At 42.6% G+C, this 27,533-nt stretch overlaps 1 protein-coding gene across 1 annotated transcript in view; it reads left to right on the top strand.

Moving 5' to 3' along the window:
* The first annotated feature begins 11,786 nt into the window (after nt 1-11,786).
* TSC22D1 (TSC22 domain family member 1) overlaps nt 11,787-27,533 on the top strand; it is a 77,579-nt gene continuing 61,832 nt past the window's right edge. Inside the window, exon 1 of the mRNA XM_063425984.1 lies at nt 11,787-15,081. Within this exon, the coding sequence (XP_063282054.1) occupies nt 12,332-15,081 (2,750 nt within the window). The 5' untranslated portion in view covers nt 11,787-12,331. The remainder of the gene's footprint in view (nt 15,082-27,533) is intronic.

The raw sequence follows: 27,533 nt of genomic DNA, 5'->3' as shown, positions 1-27,533 counted from the left end.
ATTTCCACTGGTGTGACACTGTGCCCTGGCAGGCCCTGAAACGTACACGTGTGAAGGAAACTGACTGCTATTATTTCACAGTCAAATTTCTAGTTTTATTTTTTAATGTACACTACTGTTACACCAGATATGAGTTGCACTGGTGTGACACTGTGCCCTGGCAGGCCCTGAAATGCACACGTGTGAAGGAAACTGACTGCTATTATATTACAGTCAAAAAAGGTTTTTTTTTTTTAAATGCAAGCTATTGTGACACCAGATATGAGTGGTGGCACTGCGACCACCTTAAAAATATTGGATATCGCTAAAAATCATGATCACTATAAACTTTCTCTACAAACCTCTAAAACGAACCAAACTACTCATCCATCCGCTATACCACTTTATCCCACCTAGAACTAGTGCCCAGTTAAAATACTTGACTCTTACGTACCCAAACTCAGTCATGCCACACACATTTCACCACTACTCTCACTGAATCCCTCTGACTACGGCTAAATTCATCTTCTACATCAGAACACTACTCCTAAGATTGGGTTGTATCCATGTCTCGGGTCTTTCATTTAGAATAGGGGCAGCTTCGGTCTCCTTCAACACTGACACTCCAGTGCATATTATTAAAAGATTGGGCAGATGGAAATCCTCAGTCTACAACCGATATATTCCTCATCCCGAGAAAGAAATGAGGAAAGCTTTTAAAAGTTTGGCTTTGTAAATTTGATGCAATAAGTGTGTTTTTCTTTAATACCTTTTCACCTTCTTTGCATGAACCCGATTTACATATATTACTAATATGTTTCTGAACATATATATTATATTATTCACTCACTCACTCTCTGGGCCGGCCTAAGACATCATGCTGCCTAGGTCCAACGATAAATGACTATGGGGGATAATGTATAATAAACACAGGTTACTGGCTATGGGGGGGGGGGGGGGATAATGTATAATAAACACAGGTTACTGGCTATGGGAGGGATAATGTATAATAAACACAGGTTACTGGCTATGGGAGGATAATGTATAATAAACACAGGTTACTGGCTATGGGAGGATAATGTATAATAAACACAGGTTACTGGCTATGGGGGGATAATGTATAATAAACACAGGTTACTGGCTATGGGGGGATAATAAGAAACATTTACCAGTATATACACCTCCCCAATGTGATCACAGCAAATTTTTTTTGTAATATTACCAATATAGGACCAATATGGGACTGGACTGTAATGCAAACAGCGTGGAACTGGACTTGGGTATAAACTACAATAGAAAAACAATAAAAAACAACAACATAGTGTAAACTGTATAATAAAAAATGTGTAGTAGGTAAGTATGTGACTCTCACTCACATTCTCCAGAGCCGTACCAGGCTCTGTAAAACAGGCTCAGGGGTGCCAGTACTGGCTAACGATCCAGGTGATCCAGATAGATGCGACTCCAGAATTTGGATGCAAAATATATTTATTGTATAAAATTATTTTAAAAAGGTATAGGCACTAATAGGCACTATGGGGGTGGAACCCAAAACAGACAATAGTGTATATAGCAAAATTGGAGTTCCACTTACCCCTATCTTTTAGCAGCCCAGAGTGTCAAAAATACACATAAAATAACAAATATAAATATGCAGAAGATTGAAGCAGACGCGTTTCGGCTAACAGCCTTCCTCCAGTGCTTGTCTTCATGTTCTGTTGGGTCTTCTTTTATAAGTCCTATCTGTCCCATTCACCTGGATTCAATTTCGTACCGGCGTCGCGTCACTTCCGGTTTCGCGGGTGACGTCACGCACTATTTTCTGTTTGTTATGGAGGGATAATGTATAATAAACACAGGTTACTGGCTATGGGGGATAATGTATAATAAGCACAGGTTACTGGCTATGGGACAATAATGTATAATAAACACAGGTCACTGTCTATGGGGGGATAATGTATAATAAGCACAGGTTACTGGCTATGGGGGATAATGTATAATAAACACAGGTTACTGGCTATGGGGGATAATGTATAATAAACACAGGTTACTGTCTATGGGGGGATAATGTATAATAAGCACAGGTTACTGGCTATGGGGGATAATGTATAATAAACACAGGTTACTGGCTATGGAGGATAATGTATAATAAACACAAACACACAAAAAAAATAATACAAAATGTTTTTTTTTAAAAAATGAATGCAGCTTCAGAATTAATCTAAATTGTATGCTGTCTAGGAGGTGGGAGGGTCTGGGAGGGAGGGTCTGCTGCTGATTGGCTGGAATGTGTCTGCTGACTGTGAGGTACAGGGTCAATGTTTACTCAATGATGACGAATAGGGGGCGGACGGAACATCGCATATGTTCGCCGTCCGTGGCGAACGCGAACACGCTATGTTCGCCAGGAACTATTCGCCAGCGAACCGTTCGGGACATCACTATATACTTGACCTGCACCAGTGTTCCTGGTGAAAATTCGAACAAAGGAGGAATGCTGGAAGTCCACTGAGAAAACCCTGAATGGTTTGAAGGCATTTAATTTCCGAAATCTTGCGAGTGCAATTTATAACTATGGCACAAAGTACAATGTAACAGTACCTTACTGTGGTGTGCCTTTATGTCCCTATATATGAAAAGCTGAAACCCCATTTGTATATTTGTACATGTCGGATAAAGAAAAGGAGGAGCTTTAAAAGGGAAACTGCCACCATCTACATAACTGTTCTTATCAAGTTATACTACCTCTATGTTCTTTTTGGTTAAATTATTATATCTTCTTTTGCTATTCATTTTTGTGGACCAGCACAGGGCATCATTACTTGGACTCAGGAGTGAAGGTTTCTGGCACGGTTATATCTATGCTTGTAGGTGTAGGTTCGAGTTTCATTTCTCTTAAATATATGTTTAATTTCTTTAAGCACATGCATTACTAGGTTGCAGTTGCTAGTTTTTTTTTTTTTTTGGTGACGTTTAATCTCTAATTGCTATTTAATGTTTAGTGGCTCCTGTGGATTTCAGTAGGACTCAATATGGCAGATGGTGAATGATATGTTGTTTAGCATAGCACCTGCCAGTAAACTTTAAGATAGTGACTGTTATTACAGAATTGTCAATAAATGATAGTGGCAGGAATTGAAATAAGCTCGGCGTTGGAGCTTATAAAATAAGTACAAAAAAAACAAAACAAAATGATTTCACTTCATCCAAGTGAAAACTGCAACGTGTTTATTTTTAAGTAATAATTAGCCTACAAGACATTACACCATATAAATATGGCTAGGACTACAGCCATGACTACAGGATGCTTAAAATGAATATGTGGACTGGGAACATTAACAGTAGAGTGAAACTACAATGGGGGCTGGAAATTTGAATGTGGGTAGATCATGACTGTAGGAGACCAACACAGTCATAATGATGTGTGGCTTGTGGAATAGATAAATGAAAGAAGAGGCTGTAATCTACACTATACTGATTTATAATCTAACAGTTTATAGATCCCTACACCAATGGTAGTCAACCTTTTTCTACCTACCGCCCACTAATGCATCTTTCTTGATGGAAAAATTTCCTTACCGCCCACCAGTTTTCGCGCAAGTGCAGAATATTTTTTAGAAAGGAGGGTGTTTTTTTTTTTTAAAAATAAAAATTTACATTTATCTTTTTATTGCTACTTTATGCACTTTATAAAGTTGAATTACTTTTACTCTTACGTCTGCACTCCACACAGTGCTTTTTTCCCTCCTCTTTTCCCTTTTATTACAAACACCAAAAACAATGCTGTATTAGGTGCCAATTTTTATTGTCACCATCAAAAGAAATCCCTTTTCCTGCCTTCTTTTTCTTTACCTTGCTTATAGTATATCACTATATCAAGGATCTATTTTTCATTTTTTTTTTTATTTTCTCGTTCCCTTACTTATTTTTTTCTTTTATTTTATTAGATAACAAAACTTAATTTATGAGCCAGACTAAACACTGCTTACTCTCCTCCTTTATTTTATCCCCTTTTCTCTATTTTTCTTCCCTTTTTTTTGTTAATTTTCTTTTTATCTCCTTTCTTTTACCTTCCTGAGGTACAAAAGTAAGGCTGAGCTAGTTAGCCCACTTATTATTATTAGCCAACAACAATTCTCTTTCTCCTGCCTATAACTTTTCTTTCTCCTATTTTGCAACTGCTCTGCTCCGTTTCTGCCTGCTTCTACCTGTCCCTGCTATCAGTTTCCACTCCTCCCCTTCCTCTTTCCACGTGCATGCGCGCGTTAGTTCATTGATGTGTGCGCTCGCTGGCGCCCGCCCGCCCCCTTCTCGCACAAAAGGAGGTTGATTGATGTGTGCGCTCGTGCCCGCATGCGCCCGCCCACTCGCTCAAAAGGAGGTTTTAACCACCGAAATCCCTACCGCACACATTGTCGCGCACGTTGGTTTCTTCATGCGTGCGCTCGCGCGCCCATCCGCTCGCTGAAAAGGAGGTTTTAACCTCCAAAGTCCCTACCGCCCACCTGGAATCCCAAAACGCCCACTAGTGGGCGGTAGGAACCAGGTTGACGACCCATGCTCTACACTAATGAAATATCCTGAACACATTTGCAGAGTTATTAACCAGACTCTGAATTTTATTAAAGACCCGGAGGCTCCTATTATGCTGCACTCTTTCTTTATTTCCCTCAGCAGCAAAGAAACATTATTGAAAAAAAAAACATTAAAACAGATCTGCCTTCCAACAGGCAATGTCCGCCTAGCAACATGATCATCCAATCAGCGCCATCCTTTCCCTATAGCTGGCTGAGTGTTGATGACCATTTCCTCTTTCTTTGCTGCTTTCCCTCAGATAAGTACAACTCTCTCAGCTCCTGGCTGTGGGAATTTTGTATTTGTTTTATGATTACATACTACTTGTGTATATTGAATGCTTCTCATATTGATCGATAGTATACATGAAAAAAGTTTTATTTTTACATATTTATTCATGTTCCTTTAATTGTGGTGCTTTATTGAAATATGCTGTGATAGGCACATACTACTTTAACTTGACAGTCCTTTTCGCTATTCACCAGTTTTTTCTTGGTCATTTGTTACTCCCTAGGATTCAAAATCCTAGGGAGGTTTTTTCTGTGAACCGCGGATCCCGGCATTGTCTGAGTCAGCCGCGCGTGCGCATCCCGTCAGGGACGCCTCCGGCGGCCATCTTGTGACTCGGCTGCTGTGTCCGCGCTCGGAATTTCGTTAACCGAGCGCGGTAAACAACCGCAACCGCCGGGCACTAACTGAGCACATATTCTTCTGCCGCCTCGCGGCTAACGTTTAGCACTATTTAACCCTCAATTCAGCCGGATTTTTCACCGGCGGCCATTTTAAACGGCGCTTTCGCGCTCTTTTCGTCTGTGACACGCCCACTCCGTCCCCTGAATCGGAGTTGGTGTCCAGAGTTGTGGCGGACGGTCCCCCCTTTCTACCTGCTCCCAAAAAATTTCATTATTAATCTCAGTGAGTACTATTCATCTACCTATTGCTAGATATATTGTTCTAAGTCCTTTGCTGGGTTACTTAACCTGCCAATACCACTTCTAATACTCTGCTATATCTATTTGCCTGTTCTTGCTAGCAATATGCAGTCCTCTAATGACTTGCCTGGCCCCTCAGGGGCACAAACTAACCCTCACACTGTCTTGGGTATTCCCCCTGTAACTCCTGGGGATGAGGTGGATTTCCCAGCATCTGAGGAAATCCAGGCCATCATGGATACTACTGTGTCCAATTCTGTATCCAAAGCCTTGGCATCTGCCATGGACATTATGTCCTCTTCTATCTCCAAATCCTTTACCCAGGCATTACTACAGGCCCAACTCATGGTCCCTCCGCCTGCTATGTCAGTTGCGATACCACCTGTTTCTCAACCCCCACGCCTCGGCCGCAAAGCCCTGGCAAAAGTTAAGCACTCCTCCAAACTAATGATGGACAGTATAACACCTGTCATGGATGGCGCGAATATTGAACCACCGCGCAAGAGAGCCTCTAGCCGGGCAAAAACGGCTAGACACTGGAAGTGGGCTAAAACCCAGCCTGATAATACTGAGTCAGAGCTCAGTTCAGATGAGGAGAGTGCACCCACCCTAGACTCAGATCAGTCTAATGACTTATCCGACTTAGAGTCGGAGTACGATATGGATAAGGAGCATGATCCCTCCACTAAAATGGCTACCACTGGCATGCCCAGTTCTGAGATACACAAAGAGGGTAGAATACTTGACCCACAGGGTGAACCGTTATTCGAACCCGACGATTTACGGCACCCCCGCTCTGCGGAATGGTCACCGGCTGAGCATGTGGCGCAATACATCGCATCTCGAGCCCGTAAGCCTTTAGACAAGGCAACACGTAACAAACTAAGGGCCGAATGCCCACGTCCCACCGTACCAGACGAAGTCTGTAAGACACCCCAGGTGGACCCTAAAATCATACAATTTCTAAGTAAAACCAATTGGAAACCTAAGAAAGGTCTAGACTTCTCCCTCTATAATTGTCAAGATAAAGTCTTGGATATTTTGGGTCCGGCAACCAAAATTTTCGAAGCCGTAGAGGAATCCTTGGCGCACGACGAAGCCTTAGATCGCCTCACTATTAGAGGTTGGATTCAAAGAGTGATATGCCTTATAGGCAATGCCAATACGGCCCTGGCTACTGAGCGCAGGAAATCTATCCTAATTAAAATAGAACCCAAACTGGTAAATATGGCCATTACTGAGCCAGGAGCCCAAGCAAAAGGGTATCTTTTTGGAGAATCTTTTGTAAAAGACCTGGGCTCTTATGTCCAGACATTCACAGCCTTGGACAAGGCACAAACTAATCTAAAAAGGGTGTTCCACCCAAAGGTTTTTGGTGGGGCCGGCAGAACAAGGGGCCGTCTGTCCGGCAGACTCAGTAGAGGTTCGCGCCCGAACCGAGGCTCCTATATGGGGAGAACCCCCTTCCATGACCAGAGGCCCGCTCCAACCTTCTTCCCCCAACGAGGTAGACCTTGGTTGTCGAGAGGTGCACGAGGCGCTCCTTCCGGAAGACGTCCTTACGGTAAGCTACCCTTCTCAATTTTCTTCACATCTATTGATAGGGGGCAGACTCACACATTTTTCCCATGTATGGGCCCTAATTACATCAGATGCTTGGATTCTCAGGGCAGTCCAAGGATATCTCATAGATTTTGTATCCCTGCCCACTCAGCTCTCCCCACCCAGGGAGATTGCTTTTTCCCAAATAGACACGACCCTCGTTTCCGAGGAAATTCAAGATTTGGCACTCAAGGGTGCTATCCAAGAAATCCCCATGCATACCCGGGATTTGTGAGCAATTTATTCATTGTCCCCAAAAAAGGGGGCGGATCCCGCCCAGTTATCAACCTCAAACATTTAAACACCTACGTAGCCTACCATCACTTCAAGATGGAAGGCATCCATTGCCTACGGGATTTGCTCCAACCAGCGGACTGGATGGTCAAACTCGACCTAAGAGACGCTTATCTTACAGTACCCATTGCGCAAGCACACCAAAACTTCCTGCAATTCATATGGCAGGGAAGAAAATGGCGGTTCCGCTGCCTTCCCTTCGGTCTCTCTTCCGCACCTTGGTGTTTCACCAAGCTCATGAAGCCCGTTATCGCGCTTCTACGCAGTCGGGGGATTCGTCTAATCATATACTTAGACGACATCCTGCTGCTATCCCAGTCAATACCATTACTCCATTCTCACCTCGGTTGGACCACAACCTTGCTACAGAATTTGGGCTTCATAATCAATTGGGAAAAGTCCATCCTGGCCCCCACTCAACAAATAGAGTTCCTAGGACTCTTGGTGGACTCAGAAACGCAAACATTGCTTTTACCAACCTCCAAGATGAGAAATATCAAGAAAGAGATAAGACGTGTGCTTACCTTTCCTCAAATATCGCTCAAACACCTGGCCAGAGTGATTGGGCTTCTAGCGGCCTCCATACAGGCCATATTTCCGGGCCCCCTTCATTACAGAGCCCTACAACGCTTACAAGCGTCACACCTCAGAGGCGGTGCCTCATACGAGGATACTCTGACTCTAGACGCGGAAGCGAAGAAAGAACTCCAATGGTGGCTCCTACACATGGAGGCGTGGAACGGCAGAGCCATCTTCGGCTCAGCCCCAGATATAGTCATCGAATCGGACGCGAGTTCTTACGGTTGGGGCGCACGCTGCGGAGATACCTCCACAGGCGGACGCTGGTCAGAAGCGGAATCCAGGCTCCACATAAATTGCTTGGAACTCCTAGCAGGATCCTTTGCGATTCGCAGCCTCTCCCCGACACTGTCCCAGTGTTCAATCCTACTGAAGATGGACAACATATCGGCTGTCCGTTATATCAACCACCTCGGTGGCACAAGATCCAAAGTTCTAGCGAATTTGGCTCGAGATTTTTGGCAGTTCTGTCTGCAACACAACATGACGGTCAAGGCGGAATATTTGCCAGGGTCATACAACACTACGGCAGATTGGTACTCCCGTCACCTGCGGGACTCCAGCGACTGGCACCTCGATCCCCAAATCTTCCAACGCATTGGGGATCTGTGGGGTCCTCTGGCAATAGACTTATTTGCCTCTCGCTTGAACGCCCAACTTCCGACCTTCTTCAGTTGGAGACCAGACCCCACGGCAGCGGCTACGAATGCATTCTCACAAGACTGGTCAACAACCAGGAACTATGCATTCCCTCCATTTGCCCTTATCCCTCGTTGCCTCCTCCACCTACGGCGCCACTTGGGCGACATGGTTCTAATAACCCCCCTATGGCCGGCACAACCTTGGTTTCCTCCTCTGCTGGAGATGGCCATAGACCCTCCACGTCTCCTCCCGGACACCCAATCTCTCCTCCGGGACCCCGAAAGGAAACCCCACCCCCTGATACTTCAGGGCCTCCTCCGCCTCATGGCATGGCTGATTTCCGGGGACCCTGGTCAATCGAGGGAGTTTCGCAATCGACTCTACGACTTCTCGAGGGCGCATGGGCACCCGGCACGAGACAGTCTTACAAGTTTGCTTGGCGCACATGGGATGGTTGGTGCGTGGCACGGGGTGTGGATCCCCTATCAACTCCTGTGACAACTGTCCTGCAATTCTTGACCTCCCTCTATGATAGCGGGAAAGCATACAGAACGGTAAACCTCTACCGATCAGCTATCTCAGCCGGCCATACCGGCACTGACGGGGTTCCAATAGGACGACATCCCTTAGTATGTCGCCTCCTAAGAGGCATCCGCTTCGCAAGGCCACCCTTACCTCGCTATTCCTCCCTATGGGACGTCTCCCTGGTACTAACTTTCCTGACTAGGTGGCCAGACAACGAGTCTCTATCTTTAAAACAAATCTCAGCTAAACTAGTTATGCTGTTATGTCTAGTCTCATGCAAAGAGTGTCAGACGTTCGAGCTCTCGATGTCAATGCCCGGTCCTTCACCCCAGAAGGAGTCGTCTTTGACATCTCACGAAGGACGAAATCGTCCTCCAGATCGGTCCTGTATCCAGCGTTCCCCGCGACACCACTCCTCTGCCCAGTAGCATGTCTTAGGGCGTACGAAGCTCGTACTGCATCCCTCCGGATTGAGTCGAACCCCCAACTCTTCATCTCCTTCCGTAAACCGCACGCTCCGGTATCCTCTCCTACCTTGGCCCGCTGGGTCAAATGGCTCATGTCCTTGGCAGGTATTGATACCTCCATATTCTCTCCTCATTCAGTTCGCGGTGCCATGGCCTCCAAAGCCTCCATGGCGGGTTGTCGCTTGGAAGATATACTAAAGGCGGCTGATTGGTCCGCAGAATCTACTTTCCGTAATTTCTATTTCAAACCAATCCAGCATTTCGCAGAAGCCGTGATATCACAGCTTTGAAATAGCATAATAGGAGCCTCCGGGTCTTTAATAAAATTCAAGGATTTTACAATTATCATGACGGAAAGTCATGATTTTATTAAAGACACGGAGGCGAGTATTATCCCACCCACCCACCCTCGGACGGCTCAGTGGTGGGTCGAGGTAAGTTTTCAGAGAAAAGATTTCCAAGGTAAGTTCAACTTGACGGTAGGGATGATATCACATATCTACATCGCTCTAGAGCACTATATAATGATGGGACTTTATTGCCATTGTTGTCCTCAGGTTGGTAGTTGCCTCTTACTACTGTTATGAAAAGTTATCACTGTTCTTGCAGACATTTAGACCTATATATATGCGGACAACCCATAATTCTCAAGAAATTACCATATTTCTCTTGTTTCTTTAGCGTGACCTGGCTAAAAGACCTCTTGGAATCACGTGCTTTGTTACGAATCGTTTGGTTTACTCTGGTTTCCTGTTCCGAGTTTGAGTTTCTTCGGGAGTCGCAAGAAAGAAAGAGGAAATGGTCATCAACACTCAGCCAGCTATAGGGAAAGGATGGCGCTGATTGGATGATCATGTTGCTAGGCGGACATTGCCTGTTGGAAGGCAGATCTGTTTTAATGTTTTTTTTTTCAATAATGTTTCTTTGCTGCTGAGGGAAATAAAGAAAGAGTGCAGCATAATACTCGCCTCCGTGTCTTTAATAAAATCATGACTTTCCGTCATGATAATTGTAAAATCCTTGAATTATGGCGTAAGACGTAGGGTAAAATAGCCAAATGGTGACTTCGCTGAGCTGAAGAACTACATAGTTCTATGTGGATTTCAATTTGCTACCATTTGGAGTTTAATAAATAAACCTGTACATCAATTTTGGTTATTTACATAAGAACAACTCTACTACTACTTGAATTTGGTTTGATATTTTTCAAAAGCAACCTGTATAACTACTTGGGTACAATTTACAAACTACTAGTGTGATTAACAGTCCGGTAAAAGAGGAAAAATATGAAAGAACAAACTCTCGAAAATATCAAAAGGCCATAAAACGACATTTTAATTGTAAGGTTTATGGCTGATCTGTGACAAGAGAGCAGATCTAATTCAGTACATATTAGATGACTAAGATAACCTATTGATATGCAACTTAAAATGTCACTCAGATAATATTTATACGCGCATTACCATTATTGTGAGATACATGTAAATGTGCTATTGTTATATCCACCAGAAGTGGAGCTAAGAAAATAGGAACATTGTGACAGAAATAATTGATAAACTGGATTTGGCCATCACATAGGGACTGTTTTCCCATAACAGGGACAATTGGGAGGTACAATGAGTCAATGAACTAAAACATCATATTGATGCAGCTCTTCCAATATAACATGATTAGGTCTTGGTGTGAGTCACTGCTCCTATGACTAACACACTCCATAAGTACTGCTTACAAAATCCCAGACAACAGGTGCAGGTACCAGAACCACCATTAGCAAATCGCCCTCTGTATAACATGTGGTCACTGCTAGCTCCATCTATATACTGTTTAATGTCATGTCTTATTCTCCCCATGGTTACACTATATAGAAGTATGTGAGGACAATGCAGCCACGTGGCCCTTGCAGAGCACAATGGACTCTCCTTCTCCCAGCGTTGAGCTGGTCCCACACTCTCACACAGGCTGGACACGTCTGCCTGACTTCTGCACTGACGTCACCGCACATAGAACCCGAGTCCTCGCCCTTGCCTTTTCGGCACTTTCCGTCAGCTCTCGGGAGAACCCCCTCCCATGTGCGTCACGCCCAGCCCCGCCCATCCCTTTCCCCCCTCTGCAGCCAGGTTTGTCTCTGCATCCTCTGGAAAGGGCCCCGGGCCGCACTGCGCATGTCCGGCCGCCATCTTGGGTTTTTGCCCACTCCCACCATTGGCTTCTCCCCTCCCCCCTGGAGAGCTGCTTCCCCGGCTCACGGCCTCTCTCCTCCAATACCGTGTGAGATTAAAGAGCCGGAGGGAGGGACCGGCCGTGTAACAGGGAGCCGGAGCCCAGACTCACAGCGGAGAGAGAAGAAAGGCAGAGTCACGGGGGAAGACCGAGCGAGGCCAGCCCGTGTGTACCGAGCCCCCCCGCCCGCCATACCGGGCCCTCACTGCCGCTGGCCGCCGGGGAGGATGGGGCCGCCGCCGGGCCCCGGGCACCATGCCTGTTAATGAGAGTCCCCGGTATCCTCGCTGCTTCCTGTCCGCTGAGGATCGCCACCGAGCGGCTCATTGTGTGAGAGCTGGGACCCTGCGCACAGGGGGGCCTGCCCGGACAGCCCCATAGCGGCCTCTGTCTATCCATAGAGCCAAGCGGGAGACCCCCTCCCACCCAGGCCGAGGGAAGGGCATCACCCCGCACGTTTGGAGGAGAGGAGGTGGGTGGGTGGGCTGAGGGCTTCAGAGGAGGAGAGTTAAAAAAATGCACCAGCCGGACCCAGCCGCAGAGCTGGCTGCCAGGAAGATGGCGCACCCGGCAGATATCCCCAGGAGGGGCAGCGGTGCCGGGGGCAACCCGGCTACAGGGAGTCTGAGTGCAGCCAATCCTGGCATGGGGGGGCATCTTCTCACCGGGGAGGACTTCCAGCCTTCACTTCAGATGCAGCCTCAATCTGCATCATCATCATCCTCCTCCTCCACCTCAACCCCTGGAGCTCAGCATCCTCCTCAAACCTTGAACTTAATGTCTCAGCCCCTTCTACAGAGTGGGGCCCAGATTAAGAAGAAAAGCGGATTTCAAATCACCAGTGTCACCCCTGCTCAGATTTCTGCCAATATGAGCTCCAACAACAGCATAGCTGAAGATACTGAGAGCTATGACGACCTGGATGAGTCTCACACAGAGGACCTGTCCTCTTCTGAGATATTGGATGTTTCTTTGTCAAGAGCCACAGACCTTGGTGGCCCAGAGAGAAGTTCATCTGAAGAGACTTTAAATAACTTCCAGGAAGCTGATACACCTGGTGCAGTGTCGCCAAACCAGCCACACCTCCCCCATCAGCATCATTTACCTCCAAATGTTCAGCAAAGTATCATGATCAATGGGAATGTACACCATCACCACCACCCTCTTCATCATCATGGACATCATCAGCCTCCACACACTGGACTACCTGCTGCTCCCATTCCTGGAGGGAATCTTCAAAATATTGGATCTGTGAAACAAGCTGCCACAGGTACCTCTGATAGCCCTGTTACAGCAGCACCTGCCTCTACTGTACCTACAGTTGCTATTCCAACAGTGGCATCAGCTCTGCCAGTAGCACGTAAATCAAGTGGTCCTGTGAGTACAGGTATCAGCCCTGCCACAATGGGAAGTACCACAAGCAGTGCTAATGTAGCAGGTGTGGGTGGTGTGACTGCCACAATGCCCAGTGTCATAAATGTAAATCCAAGCAATGTCACTAGTAATGTAAGTGCAGTGCCAGGTAACCTTAATTCAAACATAGTGAGTACATCTGGCAATGGAAGCAGTGCTTCATCTAGTATAAATGTTTCTGGTGCAGCTGCAGCAGCTGGACCGGCTGCAGGACAGCAGCCTGCTGCGCCTTTCACAGCAACATCTAGGTTTAGAGTTGTAAAATTAGATTCAAGTACTGAACCCTTTAAGAAAGGCCGATGGACGTGCATGGAATTCTATGACAAAGAAAATGCAGTTCCCTCTGAAGCAGCTGCTGCAATCAACAAAGCAGTAGAAAGCATTAAACAAAACCCAATAGAGGTGACTTCTGAGAGAGAGAGCACCAGTGGTAGCTCTGTCAGTAGTAATATCAGCACTCTAAGTCACTATACAGAAAGTGTTGGAAGTGGAGAAATGGGAGCATCTACAATGCAACAGCCAGGATTTCAAGGACTGGGCCTTCAACAAATGGAATTTAGTAGCACACTAACTCAGAATGTCCCAGCACCTAATATACCACAGAGTATTTCACAGTCTCAGCTTGCACAATTGCAGATACATTCACAAGATGCAAGTTATTCTCCCCAGAAACAAGTAGGACAACCTGCTCAAGCTACTTTGAATGCTGCTACTGGTGTGCAACCAGCATCTGTTAATATCATTGGAGTACAATCCTCTTTAGGACATCAACAGCCACCCGTTTCTGCTATGATCCCACAACAGTTGCCATATCCTCAACAGGCGCAGCCCATTCAAAGTATGCCAACTGTTCAGCAGCAACAGTTACAATATGCACATCAACAAACTGCTACTACTCAAATGACCTCTGGGCATGTCATGCCAGTGAATCAAAGTTCAGTTCCAGGGAATTTACCAGAATACCTTCAACATCCACAAATGCTGCAAACAGCGGTGAACCCAGTGCAGTCAAGTTCTACTGTAGTTGGTAACACTGCAGCTGTCCCTGTTGTCCAAGCACAAGTGATGCAGGCTCCGATACAGTCTTCAACAACACAAGCCCCACCAACTGCAGCCCCAACACAGTCTGTTGCTCATGCCCAGGCTACCATGCCTGCAACAGGTGGCCAAATTTTAGGAGTTGGCCAGCAAGCAAGTCTGTCTACTGCAGTGCCTCAAGTTGCGACTAGCCAACCATCAAATTCTGTTTTGCAGCAGGGTGCACCTATTCCTTCACAACAGGTGTTGCCACCATCACAGGGAATACAGCTGGGTGCTCCAGGCCTTCCACAGCAAGTAATTCTAGCACCTCAAAATACTTTACTCCCTGCAAAGCCTCAGACACAACTCATTGAACCTACTGTTCAAGGAATGACAAGCCAACAGGTTCCAGTAGTAAGTCCTTTGCATGCAGTCACTAGTGTTCCTCCGGTTCAACAACTAAGTACAAATATATCATCTGTTATATCTCCAGCTGGGACAACATTGGGTTCCCTACCAACTGTTGCTCAACCATCACCAGCTCAAAATGGAAATTTGCTTCAAAATATTAACCAGACACCTGCGATTCCAAGTGTACCAGCAGCACAAAGTATGCCGCTGCAAGTGGCTCAAAGCACCGGGCAATACTTGGCACCATCACTCCTACAGTCAGTGGCAAGTCAGATTGAAGAGGCCCAACGTTTGGGGATTTCAGTGGCTGGTTTACCCCATATTAGTGAAGGAATTGCATTGGATAGCAGTGGTGCTGGGACCCTACTTCCTCTGAAGTCCTTGCCCCTGTCAACTGCTTTGGTTGATGGTGAAGATGAAAGGTAAGGAAGTAGGCAGTCTTTTGACATTGAAGTGCTGACTGTGTAACATGAAATAGTCTCACAATTTCGGGCAGGATTTTCAGACCTCTCCTTTCAATTATAAAGCATTGGTGTGTTTTGATGCCATGATCTTCCTCACTAGTTTTTATTGGGTAGCTGGATGTAAGAAGTATGGTTCTTAAGACATAACCAGTATCTCTCTAATCCAGTAGATGTAAAGCAATTATTTGCTTTAATGTAGTGTTAAACAGTACGCCGTAGAACATACAACAAAATTACCTCTTGAAAGTGTTGCTTAAGCTAAAAATGTTTTATTGCATTATTTTGCTATGGTGTTTAAAACGTCCCTGTTCGTAAATTCCACAGTAATACTTCTGTTAAGTGTTTAGGTTATAAACCAGTACATACTTTATTTTTATTTTTTTGGTTCCTGTCAAGATATTAGGTTAACACAGTATAAAATGTGAACAATTGCTGAGTACGTTAAATGCCATCCCATGTTCTTTTACATAAACTATTACACAATCTGCATCCAAATGTGACCATTTTTAAATCTCTGGCAGCATGCAGAGGTTAAAAGTTCAATAAGCTGTCATTTTTGTTCCTATGTTATATTCATTTTTATATTTAATGTGGCAATGTTTTAAATTACATGTGCATAATTTTAAAAATATTTTTACACATGCTATGAACATATTTCTAGCTGGTAACGTGATGTACAGCGTTGTAGAACATATTAGCACTTAATAAATCAGACTACAGAAGACTGCAGCTCTTCTCTGGACTTAAAATTGTCATGATTTAAAAAAAAAAAAATTACACGAATACTCACACGTATGTTAGAATATCTTGTATTCTTAAAACATCAAGTACTGCAATAAGGATCCACTAACACGTAATGTCTATAGAGCTGTGGCGTGTCATTGTCTTTTCATGAGCAAATTGTCCCCAAATTGATTTGAAATAACCTACATTTGTGTGTGTGTGTGGTTGATATATTGTGACTTTTTTATTTTTTTATTTTACCCACATAGGAGTACCAAAGGAAAATTGCTTTAATTATAACCAAAATTCTAGAATTGCACTATTCAGGCCAACATAACTGAGCTGGTTGCAAGGCTAATTTGGAGATATCTTCAGTTCATCTATTCTGGTCTTAAATTTGCAGTTCTCTGGTGAATTCTGAATAGATTATTTATTGATTAGCCTTGCATCTGTTATTTTAACCCTGTGTAGCGTGTACTTTTCTACATTGCATACATATTCATATCTTGGCTAGTGGTAAAAAAAAAAAAGTCTGTGTTATCACAATTAGTTGGGTTCCTAAGCAGTGAATTGAAAACGACTTTGCCAAATTACCAAAATAGGTGACTTGGAAAAACTTACCTAGCTATAGTAACTCCTGGGCTATATTTAACCTGAATTTTGCAGCCTGGTTGCCAATGCACCACAGTTAACTGTTTAGTAAGTAAACACTTATTCTGTTTAAACTTAAAAATAAAGTTTACTAATGGGCATCATAGACTTGAGGCAATCTGTATTGAAGATCACGTGTGCACAATTTTTTCATTTTAAGTATAAAGTGTTATTTATTTACCTTTTTGTGATGTCACCTTTCCGACATTACACAGAAACCAGAAAAGTTACTTGCTAATTCTGATCTAGATATAAGCCAGTGAATTTCCACTGCCACATTGTATAAAGAGAATGTTGATGATGCTGTTGCCAAACAAGGATGAGAACAAAAGGCCTTGTGTTAACGCCTTCATTGCTGCAGTTTGTTGCTTGCCTTGGCAACCCAGACTGAACATGTTTAATAGAACATTACATTATATACCTAATTCCCAAATAACGTGTACCACACTCCTTGTATGTAAATCTACAATGTGCTAGCATGTTAACAGCAGTTGCTAAGAAAGACGAATGGCAATAATGTATTCATGAGACTATTTTTTTTTTTCCTCATCTTCTGTGTTCATGGTTGTCAAGCCAGTCTATATGGTCCAAAAATCTAAACTTCAAGGATTCTTTAGTTTTCTCTTAATGTTTTTAAATCATTTTTTTTTCCTTCAGTGGTTTTTGACGAGAGTCATTTCTGTACACTTATCAAAGGGACTCTCCAGACATGACCAGAATACATGATGGAGCGTCACACATAAATCCTTCTGATTTTTATGATACCAAAAATGCCACTGTTAAATGGAAAATTACCCAAAGGAAAACATTTAGCGATATGTGATACAGGGGGGGATTATGATGTACATACAACTCAATATTTTTTTGGGAGCCTTGCAGCCTACATAGCATGCCTAAATGTAGCCTCATTCATTAAACATAGGTGAATGCATTAATTGGTGGTATATTTCAAAACCGCCGCCTTTCCCCGGAAGAGACTTTCCGTCTTCTCATTGAAAAGTCTCCCTCGTTACGCCTCCCTCAGGCCTGTAAGTGGCAATGCGTGGGCTGGCAGGGGCACCCTAGTAGTGTGCCTGCCACTTCCGTTAGCTCAGGGGAGCTAATTTAAGCAGTAAACAGCCAGTGGGATGTTTAAATAGTTCATGAAGTGCCTACTTCTCATTAAAATGCCCTTTAAATTGGATACTTCTCACTGTACAGCACTCAGCAAGCTGTAGTGCTTTATAGGTGTGGACTGGTCCTTTAAAGTGGGTAAAATTCAACTTTTTCTCAGAGCAGCCCGTTAAATGAAATATCACTCCATTGCTATCTTCTTTGAAACACCAGCTTGGGCAGCGAGGGTAGGGCTCACACATTCAAGGTCTTCATTAAAAAGTGCCACCAAAACGGAAACACACACAGATAACATGCACTTTAATAGAATAAAGTTGGACCAGCAAAAAGGGGTGGGTATCAGCATAGCCTAGGAGAATGGGGTGCATTTAAAATAAATAAATTCAATATTGTGCAAAATCTATGCATTTGCAATTTATGAGGACATTTTTACAGTAAGTTAAAAAACCCAAAAAAAACCCAAAAGGACCGGTATCCTTTAAGGGACTCTTTATAGAATCATTTTAAATGTGCATTTGAAGTTTTATCGGTTTTCCCCCATCTGTGTGAATGTAAGTTTCAATGGAAAATATGCCTGAAATGCAAATTTATATAAGAACTTTTCTAGAGCTTCAAAGTACTTAGATAAGTAAAATTGAATATAGTTTGAAATACTAACAAATTAGAAACCTGTTCTTATTTCCTGTTGTCATGTACTATAAGCTGCCACCTACTCTGTGCTAGTGGCACAATGTACAGCTTTACTTTGGAAAGTACCTATTATGCAGCAAAGGCCCAGGTTTAGATCCTTCTCTGTGAAGTCTTTTTCAGCTAGGGATGAGCATATGTGCCTTGCGTAATCCTTTTGTTCACTTGAGGATAAAATGCATTACAGCACTGCTGTAATGCATCTAACATTTGAGTGCACATTTATTTTTTTTTAAAACATTTTTTATTTTTAAGAAACCATTACTTGCTCTATTGACGGAAATACATTTTGGTAGGAGTCTCCTTCCTCTTGGAAGTGGTAGATAAGTGAGCAGAGCTTCGGTGAAAGGATTTTGCATGGTTTGTGAAATATTCTTTTGGCATCAGTCTTTATTTCTCCAGATGCTATAATTTTGATTATTAAAATAGTGTAGTTTTGATACACACTTTTTCTTCTCATTTTGATTAATCTCACTGAGTGGTATCTTGGTGATTGCACAATAAAAGACTCGGATGTTCTCGGAAAACTATTTTGTGACTTTAGGTACCATGGATGGGGCAAAATATTTGTCAAAATACTTAAACAACAAAAAAAAATTTTTTTTTTTAGCACTTTCTATGGCTGAGCCAGGATAACAATTCTCATGAACTCAAATTTAACAGAAATTTTATTTTGCGGTTTAAAAAGCAATTGTTTCAGCCAGTCTACGGTGTATTGGTGTTCTGGCTGTATGACAATGTTTGCTCAAATATGTATTAAATGAACTAGTTTAACACTTTGAAAACTAAACATTTATGAAAGCCAAGCACTTTTTTTTTTTTTTTTTTCTGCACGTAGGTTTCTGTGTTCCAGGTATCTGTGTTTCTAGCAATACATTGTAAATACTGTAATACTAGGTCTGGATGTCATGTTGCTGGAGTGTTAACAGAGATAGTGCTTCACAAAAACTCATCCTTGTGGGTGCAAATTTGCTTCCTCTAACTGTAATGTGTTTCACTGGAGATAAGAGCTGGAATGGGAGAGGCCAGTGCAGGATTATTGTGATGAATGTTGGCTAGCAATCCAGTGAACTAATATAGGAAATACAATGAACACATGTCCATCAAAGACTTGTGGAAACAAATGGCTGGTTCTGAGCAGTATTTTCACACTTTGTTGCATTCACCTTTTTAATGTTGGTCAGATTTAATATACATTGGTGCATGCACAGGATATAGCATAGCATTTTCTCTGGTGGCAAAGTTAAATATTGAACTACAGTTGTATGGCATACCTTCCTGGCCAGCTACATTTATACTCCAAATTATCCAACCCCCACTGAAAATAAGGTTTATCAAAATTTACGGACATTCAGCTGTTTGCAATGAACAAATCAAACAAAAGCATTTGAAATGGCTCAACACAACAAATGCTTCAAGTGGTTTCCATAATTCAACTGAGAATGCAATTTATGACTTCTCCAGTCTCAATTATTCACCCCTCTGAACAGAATCCCTCACAACAGCACAAATATGCACACCTGGTGTAATTAATCAAGGGCTTTATTAGTTGCACCAGGTGTGCTTGAGCTTGAACATTTGAAATACCTAAACTGGCTAGGGGTTTAACCCCTTAAGGACGGCGGGCATGCTATGCCGTCCTTGGGGACCCGGCTCTAAACGCCAGCGGGCGGTTTAGCACGTCCCTGCTGTCCTATGTACTTACCCCTTCATGGGGGTAATAATCATTCCTGGGCTTCCATACAGTCTCAAAGGCAACGTAACCAAGCTGGTGAATTTCAATGTGAAAAAACTGAAAAATTTAACATGCTAGATTTGACCCTGTAACTTCCCAAAACACCATAAAATCTGTACATAGTGGGGTACTGTTTTACACGTGAGACATCGCTGAATACAAAGGTGTATTTTATTACAGTAAAAGCAAACCGTATTATGACATTCACAGTTAAAATGTCATGTAGAACTAAAAAAATAACGCTTATTTTCTCCCATTTTTTTAATATTCATATTAAATTGTTTCATAGCTAAATATTTGATGTTAATTGGAAAGCCCTGTTTCCCCTGAACAAAATTATATATAATTTGCGTTGGTGTACTGAAAGGACCACTATAGTGCCAGGAAAACATACTCTAGGTCCCCCCCACCCTCTGGGCCCCCCTCCCGCCGGGCTCTATGGGGTGGAAGGGGTTAAATTTTACCTGTTTTCCCCCGCCGTGCTCCCTCTGCGCGGGGAACTCTCCTCCTTTTCGCCGTCATCGACTGAATGCACATGCGCTGCAAGAGCCGCTTGCGCATTCAGCCAGTCCATAGGAAAGCATTCTCAATGCTTTCTTATGGACGCTGGCGTCTTCTCACTGTGAAAATCACAGTGAGAAGCGTGGAAGCGCCTCTAGCGGCTGTCAGTATGAGAGCCACTAGAGGCTGGATTAACCCATAGGTAAACATAGCAGTTAAGCTGAAGTATTAAGTATTGAGCATTAAGCTGAAGTGGTCTGGGTGCCTATAGTGGTCCTTTAATATGAAAGAGGTGAATTACTGTACATTTGGGTCTGTCCTAATGGGTTAAGTGTCACGTTTTGACTGGATGTTAGTAGTATGGCAAAAAAATGGTCCACAAAGTTAAAGGAGCACTATAGAGTCAGGAACACAAACATGTATTCCTGACCTTATAGTGTTAAAACCACCATTTCGGTAGTTTGCTCCCTCACCCCCACACACCTCCCCCCCAAAAAAGGTTATCCACATTTATCAGAAAAGAGGTGGATCGGGGTTGGGGCCGGTGCTGGTCCCACCACATAGGCCTCCTTGCTGACATCAGAATTTATTATTTCAGCCAATGTAATCATGATAGATGCATTGAATCAATGCTTCTCTATGAGAAAAGTTTAGTGTCTCCATGCAGAGCGTGGAGACACTTAACGACTGTAAGCACATCCAGTGGTCACTGGAGGTGTTCCGATTACATGAAAATGCCTGAAGAGAATGATTATCCTTACAAAAACAACTACTTTAAGCTGTAGTTGTTCTAGTGACTATCGTGTCTCTGAGAGACAAGATCATTGCCCTTCTTAAACAAGGAACAGGATACAAAAAAAAGTGAAGGCACTGAATGTTCCTACAGACACCTTTGGAAACATAGTTTGTGATTTCAAAGTTGAAGGAACAGTGGGTACACTACTTGTGTAGTGGCTCCAAAATGCTCAAAATCATAAATAAGCCACAGAAGTTTTGGGATTCTGTTCTGTGGAGAGATGAAACAAAATGGAACTTTTTGGTCCCAATGGATCAGCAGTATTTTTGGAGGAACAAGAATGAGGCATATGCTAAAAAGAACTCTGCCTACAATTGAAAATGGTGGGTAAGTTCTGATGATCTCATCCATGGAGGTGTAGCCGGGGTGCGGAACCAATAAATCTGTCTCCTCAGAGATGCCTTGACTCAATGTATCTGTATGAGGGAAAATTCAGAGTCTTCATGCAGAGCTTGGAGACTCTGAACGTCGGTGACCCAGGAAGCACCTCTAGTTGCCAACTGAGTGCCACTGGAGGTGTCACTAGGCAGCAAGGTAAACATCTCTGAAAAAGACAGTGCTTCAATTTCTTAAAAAAAATGCAGGGGCAGGATATAGATGCCAGAAAACCTATATCAAGATGTAGTTGTTCTTGTGCCTAAAGTGTCGCTTTAAGAGTACTCTTTAAGCACTAGAACTACTCTATTAAATGTGTTGTATACTCTTTAAAGTTGCATCAGACACTACATGTGACAGGTGCATCTTAAAACACACACAAGTTTGTTGATTCCCTCTTCATGTTGTGCTGATAGGATTAGGCAACTGGGCAGGCTCTCATCGAAGCCTAGAATCACTCACTCCCCTCCCCGTTCTCGCTTTCCAAGAACAAGTGTTGATCCTGACTGGAATCTGTGACTTGCAGTTTTCCTTGTAAGGTGGTTTTCTTGTGTAATATTACCACTTTCTGCGTAATCTAGATATGGGTCTTTTTGTGAATTAAACCTATAGTTTTAGGAACACAAACGTATAGAACTCCCTGCCTCTGACATTAAGACTTGAGAATGATCTACTGAAGTTTCGCCGGAGCTTAAAAACAGTTTTATTTGCTCAGGCGTATGGGATGACATGAAACTTTTAACCTGGTTCAAATGCATGTGATTATAATGCTGTTGTTTGCTGGATATTGTTTTGTCTGTTTTATTGCTGGTATGCGCATCGAGACCCTATGGGTAATAAGACTGCGTTTCTTAAGAATTTTTAATAAATAAATAAATAAATAAATATACTGTTTTATGCTCTTATTTAGATTAGCGGCTCCCCTAAATTTAATAAAAGGGATTTTACTTCCCTTTTTCAACGCTGCCTTACAGTCCTTGCAACAGACAGCTCGTCCTCCCACACTGTCATGCTTGACTTTTCTTGCACATCTCAATCAAAAGCTCATGGGAAATCCCTGGATCCAATGATTCTCTATCGGCAGCCTTTGATGACAATGAGCATGCCAAACTTTGTCATCGTAGTGGAAGCACCTCTAGTGGCTTTTAGAAATTCATCCACTTGAGGTGTGTTTAGCTCTTCCATGAAAATATTGCCTTTCTATTCTAAAGAGCATAGTTTTCATTTTCAGGTATAAAAGGACAGGGCTACTTCACCCAGAAAACTTCGAGATGAAGTCGTCCGGGCGCCTTTAGTGGTCCTTTAAGTGTAGATAGCTGGTTTGTTTCATGTTAAACACTTTTTTGACTCTAGTTTGGGATTCCTAGCAGTAGTTTTTTTTTTATTTTCCTTTAGCATGAGTTTCAAGTGGTTTGAATTTCAGGAAAGCTGTGATTCTAAATGTAATACAATTTACTATAAACACTGGACAAACCAGTTTCTCCACCTGTATTGTAATTTAATTCTTCAAAATTAGGCCCCTCCCCCCTTCTAGCAGACATTTGTTTGGAAAATGGTACTTACATGATGTAACATAGCGGTTGTTTTAAGTGATTGCTATATTTGGATGTCTGTGTATGAATGACAGATTTATAAATACACTTTTCTTCTACTTGATGCTTACTAATGTCAAATTGAAAACCAAACACTGGCATGAAGAAGGAAACATTACTATTTACATCCATGACCAGATACAAATCAATTTTTTTTTACCTTTTTTTTTTTTTTTAATACATTTTTTTTTTAGAATTGGTTTTCTTTTAATAAAATGCTTTTAGATGAAAAATCTTATTTAAAGATAGCTTTATATTTAACATATATTCTAGTCCAAAGTTTATGCAGCATGAAATATTGATTAGTTGCATACTACGAAGCAAGATTTACATTTTAGGTAAATTACATTACTCCAAGTTAATTGAATTTGTATCAGCAGAGATAACGGGCATGTTTTTCACATCAAAAATCTTATAGAATAAACATACAAAATTCTGAAAAAGATCTTAATCCCATTGCTTTTTTGCAGACCCCTTGGCCCACACCAAATGTTACTTATCAACTTGCATGTTGGAACTAGGGGCATAGGGCTTCCAGCTCCTGGTTAATACTGCTGTCACATGTGATTATTATAATTTTTTTTTAAATAGATTTATTTTTATTATAAACTAGGTGAATGTTAAGCTAGTGTTTACTATTAAAGTATAGTCTGCGCACTGTAACAACAACAAATGTATTCTTGACATATTATGATACACCTGGGAGATCTTATACCAAGGTTGATGCTCCCAACAAAATGACCTATTTATAGGTTTTATCTGTTAAAAATTAGTTTTCTGAGAGACGTGGGCTGGCAGCACGAGACACTACACTTGTCTCAGAAATAGTTGCCATATTTCAGGAGATTGTATCTTTAAGTGACATAAATGGCATATAACAGAAGCCTATTACTGCATTCCATAATCCAGTGCCTGCTTTATCCCTTTAACGCCGTTACGGCGTTCTATGCCGTCCCCATTCTAATGGGCTTTAAAGCCATTGCGGCGGCATAGAACTGCTTAAGCCCCCAGAAGCTCCAGTGGACTTAACTCCGCTTCGATCCTCTTCGGAAGGACTGCCTGACAACCCAGACAGCCCTCCCCCTGGAAATATGGCCCCCTATCGCTGGCTGTCGATATGCCAGCAGGGAGACTGTCTGGGCTGTCACAGTCACCCTGCTGGTGGGAAGTATAAAAAATAAACATGTTTAAATAAATTATGTGTGTGTGTAAATATATATATATATATATATATATATATATATATATATATGTATGTATATGTGTGTGTATATAATATTATTAATATAAGTACATATATTACTTATTACACTTAAAAGGAAGTTATATATATTATATATTTTCTATATATGTATAAATAAAATTATTTTTTTAAAAATGAAAAATTATATATACATATATGTAACTTCATTCTAACTGTATTTTGTTATTGACATATTGGTAAAGAACACTATGGGACAGGGGAGGGGGGGGGAGAAAAGAACACTATGGGACAGGGGGGGGGGGGGGCGAGAAAAGAACACTATGGGACAGGGGAGGGGGGGGGGGCGAGAAAAGAACACTATGGGACAGGGGAAGGGGGGGGGCGAGAAAAGAACACTATGGGATGGGGGGGGGCGAGAAAAGAACACTATGGGACAGGGGAAGGGGGGCGAGAAAAGAACACTATGGGATAGGGGGGGCGAGAAAAGAACACTATGGGACAGGGGAAGGGGGGGGCGAGAAAAGAACACTATGGGACAGGGGAAGGGGGGGGCGAGAAAAGAACACTATGGGACAGGGGAAGGGGGGGGCGAGAAAAGAACACTATGTCCAGTCTTTTTTAGTAGCCACTTAGTCACAAACCGTGACAAATATTAGTTTTTTTTGCTTTTTTCCATACAAAAACAAATATGAACGCTAACTTTGAGGCTGTGTCTGTACTCGCGAGTGTACTTAAAGTGAGTGTATGTAAAGCGGGGTATGCCTGTATGTAAGAATGGAAGTCTATTGTAGCGCCTTCCAGTCATTTTAAGGGACGCCCTCTAAAACCTGTGCCTCAAGAATAAATAATTGTAGCCTGTATAACACTGGCTGTGCAAAGGGGGAAGCATGCATGTTTAAGGGATACTGTAGGCACTATAACAATTTCATTTACCGTATATACTAGAGTATAAGCCGACCCGAATATAAGCCGAGGCCCCTAATTTTACCCCAAAAAACTGGGAAAACTTATTGACTCGAGTATAAGACTAGGGTGGGAAATGCAGCAGCTACTGGTAAATTTCTAAATAAAATTAGATCCTAAAAAAATTATATTAACTGAATATTTATTTACAGTGTGTGTATATAATGAATGCAGTGTGTATATGAATGCAGTGTGTGTGTATGCAGTGTGTGTATATGAGTGCAGTGCAGTGTGTGTGAGTGCAGAGCATTGGTGGGGGGTGGGCATTTTATTAATTATTATTTAATTATTATTTTAATATTTTTTTTAATGTTATTATATTTTTTTAGGTAATATTTTATTAATTGTATTTTTTTATGTTATTATTATTTTAATATTTTTTTTTCTTATTATTTGTTTTCTTATTAATATTATTTTTTCGTCCCCCCTCCCTGCCTGTTAGCTGGCCAGGGAGGGGGGCTCTCACTCCCTGGTGGTCCAGTGGATGGGCTGTAGGAGGGGGCTGTCAGGAAGCTATAACTTACCTTCACAGCAGCTCCTGTCAGCTCCCTTCTCTCTTCTCCGGTGCGTGCAGCTCCCAGGTCAGCTCCCTCTGCAACTCTCGCGGCCGCACGGAGCGTTGCCACGGTAACTCTTGCGAGAGTTGCAGAGGGAGCTGACCTGGGAGCTGCACGCACCGGAGAAGGGAGCTGACAGGAGCTGCTGTGAAGGTAAGTTATAGCTTCCTGACAGCCCCCGGTCCATGTCTGTATTATGGCAATGTAAATTGCCATAATACAGACAACTGACTCGAGTATAAGACGAGTGGGGGTTTTTCAGCACAAAAAATGTGCTGAAAAACTCGTCTTATACTCGAGTATATACGGTAATTAATTTGGTTGTAGTACCTGGAGTCCCCTGGCAATTTAACAATAAATGCTCCCTGGTGCTGCACACAGCCTGGCCTATACTGAAGGCAAAGATGGTTAAGGCAGCGATGGCAAACTTAATTCAAGCCATGCTGAAGGGACACTCCAGGCACCCAGGCCACTTCTGCCCATTGGAGTGGTCTGGGTACCAACTCTCATCACCCATAACCCTGCAAGTGTAATTATTGCAGTTTTTATAGACTGCAATAATTACCTTGCAGGGTTTGGTCCTCCTCTAGTGGCTGTCTTTCAGGCTTCTTAAAACACGAAAAGTGTTTTAAATGATGCTGGACGTCCTCATGCTATGCATGAAGACCTCCAGCATCGCCTGAATCCCCATAGGAAAGCATTAAATTATGCTTTCCTATGATGAGGTCTAATGTGCCATTGCTGCGCAAGCACATTAGGTCTTGGCGGGGGCAGAGCCTGATCCAGCGCCGAGGGACATCACTGAAGGGGTTTTACAAACGGAGTTGTTTTCCTGGCACTGGAGAGTCCCTTTAATACCAGCAATGGGAGCTGTGAAAGTGGTAAGAGACTCTCAGCCAATTGCAGCCACCCATTGTTAAGGCAAATGCTTCCTCCTTGGCCAAACTGCACAGAGGTAATGGGCTGCTGGGGACTTTTGTCCAGCATTAAAACATGAATACAGTTTATCGCTGATTGGACGGACTAAGTCCAAGGGACTAAAGGCATTCAATAAGATGAAACTGTTATAATGCCTACAGTTTCCCTTAAATGGTTTCTATCATAAAGGTTGTTTTAGTAATAAATTTGTATGAAGTTCTTTGTTTCAACGAATCAATACTATTTAAAGAGGAACTATAAATAGTCCTACTCAGAAATAATGACCTTAAGGGACAACCATCACCTCTAAATCGATTTTCTAGTGTAATAACCCTTTGATCAAGTTTGGAAAATATATATATATATATATATATATATATATATATATATATATATATATATATATATAATTATTTTTTTTTTTAATAAAGTATATGCACAAAAAAAATGAGAAACCCATTGCTACGTTTAGTATATGACCGGTTTCTTCAGCCATATACATACACCTTGGGTCAGACAGTGTTTGAAAACACTGTATATGGTCTTCCCTGCTTCTTTGCAGGGATAAAAGCAGGGTAGATCAGATCCTGTAAGT

This window comes from Pelobates fuscus, chromosome 1, assembly GCF_036172605.1.
Source record: "Pelobates fuscus isolate aPelFus1 chromosome 1, aPelFus1.pri, whole genome shotgun sequence".
NCBI classification, from domain to species: domain Eukaryota; kingdom Metazoa; phylum Chordata; class Amphibia; order Anura; family Pelobatidae; genus Pelobates; species Pelobates fuscus.
This window is presented reverse-complemented; position numbering and strand designations above follow the sequence as displayed.